General features: G+C 45.4%; 1 protein-coding gene across 7 annotated transcripts in view; it reads left to right on the top strand.

Annotated features, from left to right (window-relative positions):
* CLCN3 (chloride voltage-gated channel 3) overlaps positions 1 to 10,061 on the top strand; it is an 86,300-nt gene that overhangs the window by 61,714 nt on the left and 14,525 nt on the right. For all 7 annotated transcript variants that reach the window (XR_003681359.2, XM_024130800.3, XM_024130802.3 and 4 more), the window contains 5 exons: positions 648 to 854; positions 2,965 to 3,045; positions 3,975 to 4,520; positions 6,723 to 6,909; positions 9,426 to 9,824. Coding sequence is in view for 6 of the 7 variants with exons in the window: in XM_024130800.3 (XP_023986568.1) it covers positions 648 to 854; positions 2,965 to 3,045; positions 3,975 to 4,520; positions 6,723 to 6,909; positions 9,426 to 9,824 (1,420 nt within the window). In the remaining variant the exon portion in view is untranslated. The remainder of the gene's footprint in view (positions 1 to 647; positions 855 to 2,964; positions 3,046 to 3,974; positions 4,521 to 6,722; positions 6,910 to 9,425; positions 9,825 to 10,061) is intronic.

The following is a 10,061-nucleotide window of genomic DNA, read 5'->3' as shown; positions in this document are numbered from 1 at the left end:
GGGCCCAGCCGCTCCGCGGCATGTGGGATCTTCCCGGACCGGGGCACGAACCCGTGTGCCCTGCATTGGCAGGCGGACGCGCAACCACTGCGCCACCAGGGAAGCCCCAAGTGCATTGCTTTTAAAAACAATTTTAGTGATTTTAAAGCTGTATTAATTAAGAATATCTTTAATAAGGAGTAATACTGTGTAGTATTTAGCAGTTGTACTCATCCTTCTTAATATATAGGAAAATATTACACATTATTACAGTACTCTGAGAAGGCACAGTATCTTTATTTCTGACACAGAATGTCTGAAATGTATCTAACTGTATTATACGTCTGTAACAGAAATATCCCAATTTACCATTTGCTGGTTGTGTAATTATGCCCCTTGCATTGAAGTCTGTAGCCCCTTAACATGGCCTGGTATTTTAGTTTTGTTCATGAGATAGGGTTGCCTTCTATCCTTGCTGGGGAAGAGAATTAGAATACGTTACAGATTTATTATATAGAGCATAATAGTTCAAGCTTTCAAAAAATGAATTGTGACTCTTTCCATTGTCCACCAAAGTTTGCAGGGTGAGTAAAACAGGAGTGTAATCTATTAATTAAGGTCTCATGTTTCTTAAAGGAAATTAAGCTGCCTTGATCTTTCCTTTGTAGATTAAAACTATTTTGAGTGGATTCATCATCAGAGGCTACCTGGGAAAATGGACTTTAATGATTAAAACCATCACATTAGTGCTGGCTGTGGCATCAGGTTTGAGTTTAGGAAAAGAAGGGCCCTTGGTACACGTTGCCTGTTGCTGTGGAAATATCTTTTCCTACCTCTTTCCGAAGTACAGCACAAATGAAGCTAAGAAAAGAGAGGTAAGCGTCTTCTGTTGTTTATTTGACAGATGAACATCTGTTACATAGACTTAATCAGTGAAGAATTTCCTAGTGTAAGGATCACATTGGATAAATTCTGTATTCAGATTACCATTTTAATGTGTTCTGAATGATCTCCACCATCTGTCTGGAGTCCATCCCTAGTGCAGCTCGCTCCTGTATTTCAGGGAGGTTTAGATGGCCTGGTGTCCGTTGGTTGCAGCTGAATTTCACAAAGATTTGCATTTGTTTTTGCTTTGCCTGACACCTCTCCTCCTCTGAAGTGTTTCCCAAATGTAACATTGTTTTTACTCCTGTTTCTCGGGGTCAGTGTCTCTCCCGGGGTGGGCCATCTCACCAGCTGTCTTCCTCTGGAGGAGGGGTCTGATGCCCAGTGGGAGAGGTGTGTCATCTCAGAGGTGCTCTCTGGCACCTTAGGGAAGCTCGAAGGGTCTTTAACCTCCTGAGGTTACATCAGAGGTTCACGTTAAGGGGATACAGGACTTCCTCTTGCCTGAGATCTTCTAGGGGACCTTTAAACTTGATACATCATAGAGTTCCCCTGATGTTTCTAGGTTGCTGTGGATATTTTCTAGAAGAAAAGTGGGCTCCTGGGACCTTGTTATTAGCTCTAGACTTTGGGAGCCCAGTCCTTTCCTGTTTCCCCAGTCTCAACTGCATTTGTCTACCCAGTGCAGTTCCTTTACTTGCTATTGTACCTTGACATTTGTGGGGTAGGATTTTAATTTTTATTTATTAGTTATAAGTACAAAAATTAATTTATTAGAAAATATTATAGAAATTAAATTCACCCAGATTTTAATGTGCACACTGTGAAGATTAGTAATGTTTATGACATTAACCTGATTCTGACACCTTGGCCCGTAAATGACTAGAGTTCACACGTCAGTTGAAAGCATTTAGGCTTCGTATTTTGGCCTTCTTCCCTTGACCACTTCCTTGACGTGTTTAAATTAAGTGATTCTTAGATATTTATGAAACAGACGAAAACATCTGTGGCTTTTAGGTATGTGGGTGCTAGCTTGATTGTAAAATTCTATTGTATTAAACGTAGAATCAGAGAATTCAGTTAAGTCTGTTGTCTGCAATCCTGTTGGTGGAAAAAAACAAAATAGTAAGTTAGATTTGCTCTCCCTCCTCCCCCAGATAAGCAGCCTGCCTTCGAAAGCCGGGTGCAATTTAATTAAAACAAGTATTGGTTCATTTTTAATTTACCAGCCACTGACTGTGGAGCCTGACTATGGAGTTCGTGCTCTTAACCCTTACAATTTAATTTTTATTATTTCAAATTTCTCTTTCAGAGATGTCAGAATTCACCATTTGAGGAAATGCTTTGGTAGCCTCAGATATTTACTGGAGTAAAGTAGTGAAAGGAATAAAGACTTAGAAAAGTACTTGGTTACCAGCAGATGCCCAGTGACTTGATATGTGTGTTTGCCTTCGCCCTGGTGGGAGGTGGGCAGCGTTCACTGGCCGCCTGGGGACTGGAGGGAGGACGCTGAGTGCTGTGTCTTCCTTGCTGTGACCTGTGGTGGGCGTGTGCCCTCGGGTGGCCATGCTTTGCACCTTCACCTGAGGCTCCCACGGGGGCAGTAGCGGTCTCTTCAGAGGGCTTAGGGAACTGAACCCGTGGGGAGCTCTATAGGTTTTAAGTTCCCTGGACATTTCACTAGGATGTGGGCTAGAGTAATTATTAATGATTCAGCAGTGAGCTCCAAAATCTGAAGAAATAATATCCTGTTTAGAAACAAACAAAGAGCTCTCTCAACTGGTCTGTCCACTGGTGTCCTCAAGCACACATCTCGAAGGTTGTCTGTGGTCATTGCCTTTTCTTTACATCCTGCTTATTACATTGGTATATCTCGCACAAATGTTTTTTGACTGAATATTGAATATAAGAGTGACCTTTCAATGAAAGCAGAAGAGAAGAAAATCTTTTTAGAAGAAATATTTGCCTTTGCTTGGAGAGAGGGAGACATGTGAGTTAAATTCAGAAGGGCATTTCGAAAATTTGAGTAACGTGGAGAATTTGTGTTTGGTATGTTTGAGTTTATAAGAACATGTGAAATAACCCGCATCCTCTTTGTAGGTGCTATCAGCTGCCTCAGCTGCAGGTGTTTCTGTAGCTTTTGGTGCACCGATTGGAGGAGTTCTTTTCAGCCTGGAAGAGGTAGGTTAAAAACAACAACAACCAGCAATTAAAATTATGTATAATTACCATTACACATGTATTTTGGCACACTTTTCAGTTTTATAGCTAGTGTAATAGATACAGACTTTGCTTTTTAAGTTTTCAGATTTATTTTCATAGTTATTTTTCATTTTTTCTTACATTAAAAAGTCATGAAAAGTAATATATATATGTTCTTTATTGAGAAAAGTCTTTTAAAAATATTATTCATGTATAAAGTGTTAATGATTATTTAAAATTTAACTTTGTTGAACATAATTAAGAGTAAGCACAAATAGAAAATATTGGAAACAATCCTTATTGGCTAAATCATAGCCTTGTTTTTATTTAAAGATTTTTAATCAGTTTCTAAGTCACCTTTTTAAGTTTTTCTCGTGTGATTATTTCTGTGGCAGTTATTGATGTTTAAGGAAATAATTCTAGTAGCTTCAGTGGAATATTTTGTTTTTGTGTTCTCACTGGTGCTTAAGAGTTTTTACACATTTACACAAAAATGTGACTTAGAAATGTTTAAAATTTACTTTTCTCCCCCAGTTGTTTATGTTCTTCTTTTTGCTTTAATATATAAGAGGGAAATTAAATACTTCTTTATGAAGTAACAGGAGTTGGTGGTGGTACATTTATTCTTAACTACCATGATTGAATTTGCATGAAGCTCATTTTTAAAATAACACGCTAGGTATTTTAAATAATTATTAGACATTTATAATCAGTTGATACTGTGAATTAGTAATGATGTGATAGCCAGAGCTACTAAACAGTGGTATTTTTCTTACCACGGTAAAATCCATTACGTGTAAATTCTAGCTGCGGCAAAATTTAGAGTGTTGATAGTTACCATTCAACGTAACATAGCAGAGCTATCTTACAAAATTATAGCATTAATTTTTCTTTTCCTTTGTTTTTAGGTTAGCTATTATTTTCCTCTAAAAACTTTATGGAGATCATTTTTTGCTGCTTTAGTGGCTGCATTTGTTTTGAGATCCATCAATCCATTTGGTAATAGCCGTCTGGTCCTTTTTTATGTGGAGTATCATACACCGTGGTACCTTTTCGAACTGTTTCCTTTTATTCTCCTCGGGGTATTTGGAGGGCTGTGGGGGGCCTTCTTCATCAGGGCAAATATCGCCTGGTGTCGCCGACGCAAATCCACCAGGTTTGGGAAGTACCCCGTTCTCGAGGTCATCGTCGTTGCGGCCATCACTGCTGTGGCAGCCTTCCCCAACCCCTACACGAGGCTCAACACCAGCGAACTGATCAAAGAGCTTTTCACAGACTGCGGCCCCCTGGAAGCCTCCTCTCTCTGTGACTACAGAAATGACATGAACGCCAGTAAAATCGTGGATGACATCCCTGATCGTCCAGCAGGCCTTGGAGTGTATTCAGCTATATGGCAGTTGTGCTTGGCGCTCATGTTTAAAATCATAATGACAGTGTTCACTTTTGGTATCAAGGTAGGTGCTCCTGTGAGGTGATATGTAAGTAGTCTTGGCGAGTTCAGAACTTGAATGTGGAATGAGAGGTGAAAGCTTTATCTAAAGACGCTTGCTTCATAAATGTAGGCTGAAAACGTTATCTCTTGGGTTCCATTTTTAGTAATGAAAAGAAGACTCTCTCAGGATGTATTGTCGAGCATGGTATCTCTTGCTGGGTTCACAACTTACCCCAAACCCAGCAGCTTCAGAGAGCCGCTTACTGTGCTCTTGTTTTGGGGTCAGTAGGATGGGAAGGTCTCAGCTGGGCGTATTGTGTTCGTGGTCGGTTCCACGGTGGTCATCAAGACACGTCTCGCCTGCTCGCTTCAAAGCCATTCGTGCGTCAGGCACCTGGGCTGAGCAGGTTCAGACAGCTGGGCTCCTGCGCTGTCTGTCTGTCTCTGGTTTTTCCCTCGGGGTGGCCTCAGGGTGGGTAGGTTCCTCACATGGTGGCAGTTCAGGGTCCTCAGAGCATGGTTCCGAGAGGACCATTGCTAACCTAGCCAAAGGTGTCCTGCAGCACGCCTCCTGTTGAGTTCTGTTTCTCTGTGTGGTCACAGAGGCCCCGGGATCAGGGAGGGGACACACACTCTACCTCAGAGTGGGAAGGGGTGTCAGAGAATTCGTCATCATGTTTTAAAACCACTTTTAGTAGCTTCCTGTTGCTGCTGTGACAAATTACCACAAAATCACGTACATTTATTACGGTTCTGGACATCAGAAATCCAAATTGGATCTCCCCGGGCTAAAGTGAAGATGCAAACAGGGATTTACGGAGGTTCTGGGGGAGAGTCCGTCTTCTTGCCTTTTCCAGCCTCCGTGTGCCTTGGTTTCTGGCCCCCTTCCTTCATCCTCAGAGCCATGGCTGGTCAAGTCTTTGCTTTGTCTCAGCATTCTGACACGAACTCTTCTAAAGCCTTCTTTCACATTTAAAAAGCCTTTGTGATAACTTCAGGCCCACCCATATCATCGGGGTCATCTCCCATTTTCAGGTCAGCTGATTAAACGACCTGAATCCCCCCTGCATGCGGTGGACTGATTCCCAGGAATTAGGGTGCGGGTGTTTGTGGGGAGCCCTTGCTCTGCCTCCTGTATCGCTGTGGAATGTTGGCTGGAGAAGGCCCTGTGGGCTCAGAGCTCGGTCACCAGGCCTGGGGGCACCAGGCCTTTCCACCAGGGGTTTCAGGCAGCTAGGCCTTGTGCCCTGCCTGGGACATTGCTTCTTTTGAATTTGTGAAAGTGAGAATAACATTCATCAGTTAGTGATTTGCCAGAGATGTAATTCTTGCGATCGTCGGTGATGTGTGTGGGAATCAGATGTCTGTCCTTCGGACCCTTGTTCTTTAAAGGCCAGCCCCCGTGGCTGACGCAGCTGCTGCCGTTCGCTAGTGACACACCACCGGGAGCCACGGGGAGGACGGCTGCAGCTCAGCAGACTGCAGCCGCAGCAGCCTTTGAACCACGGTCTCTCTCTTCTGGTGTGCTCTGCCTTAGTCCGCTGGGCATAAGGGTTAAGTGACAGAAAAGCTGTGAAGTCTCCCCTTTTTTCATAGCGAATCAAGTTAGAAGAGCCACTAAAGCCCCCACTTCTGCACGGAGTTTGCTCCGTAAATCCAGCCTTCTCCCGCGGAAGCCAGAGGCCGCGGGCAGGCCGCCAAGGCTCACGTTGCCCTCCGCTCTGGCTGAGGGCCCAGCTGGCGGGAGAGTGAGACGTCTGTTCTGACCCCCTCTACGTGCGTATACTTTTTCGTGACCTGACACACTCGTCCACACGCATTGCTCTGCGCTGGGCGCCTTTCGTGCCCGGCAGGTTGGAGCCGTTGGTCTTTTAATATTGGTTAAATAGTTGGTCTGTACTGTTCCTGGTTTCCTCACTAAATGGAATCAAGAAAACTGTGCGCCTTTTCATCATTTCATGTATGTGTGTATGTAAGGGACCGGCCCGAAGAGAGCCCTGAGCTAAGGGAGAAATAACCCTGGGGTCACCTTCTCTTTGGGCTGGGGAGTGTGGGTTGTTACTTTGGAACCGAGCTGGTGGGGTTGTTGCCCTTACGGTTAGAACAAGGGTTTGCTGTAAGCTCCCTTTGCACCAGGATTTCGCGTTGTGCCGCAAGGCTCAGACCGTGGGTCTGGAGCAGGCGCGCAGAGGACGTGCCTCACCCGGCGCTTGCCCCGCTGCAGGTCCCGTCCGGCTTGTTCATCCCCAGCATGGCCATCGGCGCGATCGCCGGCCGCATCGTGGGCATCGCAGTGGAGCAGCTGGCCTACTACCACCACGACTGGTTCATCTTCAAGGAGTGGTGTGAGGTCGGCGCCGACTGCATCACCCCCGGCCTTTACGCCATGGTCGGCGCGGCCGCCTGCTTAGGTAACGGGGCCCTGCGCGTGCGCACGTGGGACTGTGGCTGCGAGAGGAGCGGGGTGGGGGAGGAGGGCTCGGCGAGGCATGTGGCCTGGGCGGCACTGGTTTTCATCTCGCCAGCCCCTGCACGCTTCTTAATGCGAAACCGTAGGAGCCGTTAACAGATGCCGTAGGGCAGAGAACATCTCACTACAACAGAGGCTTGATTTGAATCCTGGCCAAGGAGGTGTTTGGTTTTTCGTCGTCGGGGTGCTTGGCTTACCTGCAGCCCCTCCGGCGTGGTTCCTGGGTTAGCACTCAGCAGAGCTTCGGGATACCTTTACTCCGCCTCTGCAGAGGTTCCCCGTCAGCCTTAGTAAAAGGTCCTTTACCAGGCTGCCTCCATTTAAGATGCATTTACAGCCGAAGGAAAAAGCTAACTAGTGTTTTAAGGCAGAGAAAAGCAAAATGTCTGCATTACATTCTTAAGAGTCTATTTCTTGTCCTCTTGGACACGAAAAAATCATTATTTTATAGTTAAAACGTCAACTAAACTTTGGTTACAATATTTAATTATAATTGGTACTTTGACTCAGGTTTGTTGAGTGAGCCAGAATTGCGTAGCTGTTGATCTTCCAAAGTGTAACATTAAATGAAAGTGTTAGGAAGAATCGTTTTCTGCAGAGCAGCAAGTAGGCATCCACGTTGTGATGAGCGCCGCGCGGGGTGCGGTGGGCGGTACAGAAAGAAGTGTGGGCGCGGGCCCTCCCCTCACGAGACGCGGGTCGGGGGACAAGGCCAGCGCTGGTTTAGCGGAGGAGCACGGCACGTGGCCATGGGCTCCAGCGCAGGAGCGTCATCGTGGGCCCTCGGGGATCCAGAGGGAGGGTGGTGGCCGGGGCTCTGGAAGAGGAGCAGGGTTTGAAGGAGCTGCCTTTGTTGAAGAGGAGAGTGATGTGCAGATAGTGGGGTCGGGACGGATGAACTCGGCACGCGGGGGGCTTTGGAGAATCTGGCAGTGTTGAAGTAGAGAGTGCATTTTGGGCACTTTGGGAAAGAAAGGTGGATTGGTGAGGAGGAGGCAGTGACTTATGTCAGGATGAATTTCTGTTTGGAAGTGGTCAGATCCGTGGCAGGGTTGTGGCTTTGCCATTTTTAGTGTGATGATTTTGGGAAAATTCCTTTACTGCTTGATTTTTATCTTTCTTATCTTTAAAATGGAAATAACAACTGCTTATCTCCTGCAGTTGTTGTTGAGGATTATGTAAAATAAAATGCATATAAAGCTGTTAGCACGGTGCCTGGTAAAATACGTGCTTGGTTAAAATAATAAAAGCCTTTGTAAACCGCCTAGGGCATCCCTGGCATAGTGTAGATACCTAATATGTAGTAGGTTCTTTCTCCCTTCTATTTTTAGGTTAAAAAACAAAAAGGAAGAGCTTTAGCTTCACACAGTATCAACTGACAAGCCCTGGTAGGTTTTTGAGCAAAGGAGCAGCATGGTGAAAGTAGCACTTAGGGAAGGTTAACCTGGGGACATGGCTTATAAAGTGGATGGAAGGTAATGGGGCCCGAAGTCAGGGAGCTTAGATGAAACAGTATTCAAATTCAGGAGCCGAGACTTGAGGGTCTGACTAGGTGGGTAACAGTGAGAATACTGAGAAAGGGACCCCTAGACAGATGTTGGCAGAGCACATCAGCTAGGACTAGGTGAGAGTCTAGATGTGGGATAGATTTACTGGGATGAACCAGGAGTGACCGCTAGGTTCTCAGGAGGAATGTGTTGTCTGGTCCTGGAGTTGGGGGCCGGGATGGGAGCTCTCTGGGGGAGAAGAGGGGCTTGGCTTTGAGTGTGTGGTGGTTTCTGCGACAGTGGGTCCCCCAGAGTCTTCACAGTTGGAAATGAGACCAGCGTAGCTGGAAGATAAGGTGTGGGTAGCCAGAGGCACGGGACAGACACGGCATGGGTGGAGGGGCCTGGGTCAGGGAGGCCTCAGCAGAGAGCAGGGTTCACATTGGTGACCTGGTAGATAACCTGGAATAGTTCAGGTGAGTTTTCTAAGCAGGGGCATTACACTGTTAACAGAAACCGCAAGGCGTCAGTGTTTTATTCATTTTGAAGAGATTTAGAGGAGAGAAATGTATTAATTTAATATTCTACCCACGAGTTTAATTTGTAAATTGGTAGTAAACAAGTTAGCCACGATGTGCTTCACCAAGTTCTTTAAGAATTAATTGTAAGCTTTTATAGCGGTGAAATTATGTCTTTGTGAGAGCAGTAAACCAAAATGGCGGCAAACTGTATTCGTCGGTCAACTGTGATTTTTTTTTACCTGAAGTAAACCAGTTTTAAAATGTTATTTTAATAGTCTTCTGTGTTATAAACAAAGAAGATTGGTTTCTCTAGATCTTATTAAAATAGCGATGATCCTTTTCACCAAGTTCTGTTTATAATTTGTGTCCACCTGCCTAGTGCAGAAATTCTACCACCGTGGATTGATGAGGGCCCTGCCCTTCCTGACCTGTGGTCTTATTTATTTCAGGTGGTGTGACAAGGATGACTGTGTCCCTGGTGGTCATTGTTTTTGAGCTCACTGGAGGCTTGGAGTATATTGTTCCCCTGATGGCTGCAGTAATGACCAGCAAATGGGTTGGAGATGCCTTTGGGAGGGAAGGCATTTATGAAGCTCACATCCGGCTAAATGGATACCCTTTCTTGGATGCAAAAGAAGAATTCACTCATACCACCCTGGCTGCCGATGTCATGAGACCTCGGAGGAGTGACCCTCCCCTGGCCGTCCTGACCCAGGACAACATGACCGTGGATGACATAGAAAACATGATTAACGAGACCAGCTACAATGGCTTTCCTGTCATAATGTCCAAAGAGTCTCAGAGATTAGTGGGATTTGCCCTCAGAAGAGACCTGACAATTGCAATAGGTATCCTTTTAAAGAACTACACACACATATACGTCTATCTACGGCTCTGTCTATTGGTATCTAGCTACCTAGGTGGACGAATATGAATATGTAATAGATTTCTGAAAGAAAGGAAAGCTATAAAATTTAATTGGTTGGGTTCGTGGGGACAAGTGGTGTATTTATTTATTTTTTTTTTGTGGTACGCGGGCCTCTCACTGCTGTGGCCCCTCCCGTTGCGGAGCACAGGCTCCGGAT

This window comes from Physeter macrocephalus, chromosome 9, assembly GCF_002837175.3.
Source record: "Physeter macrocephalus isolate SW-GA chromosome 9, ASM283717v5, whole genome shotgun sequence".
NCBI lineage: Eukaryota > Metazoa > Chordata > Mammalia > Artiodactyla > Physeteridae > Physeter > Physeter macrocephalus.
This window is presented reverse-complemented; position numbering and strand designations above follow the sequence as displayed.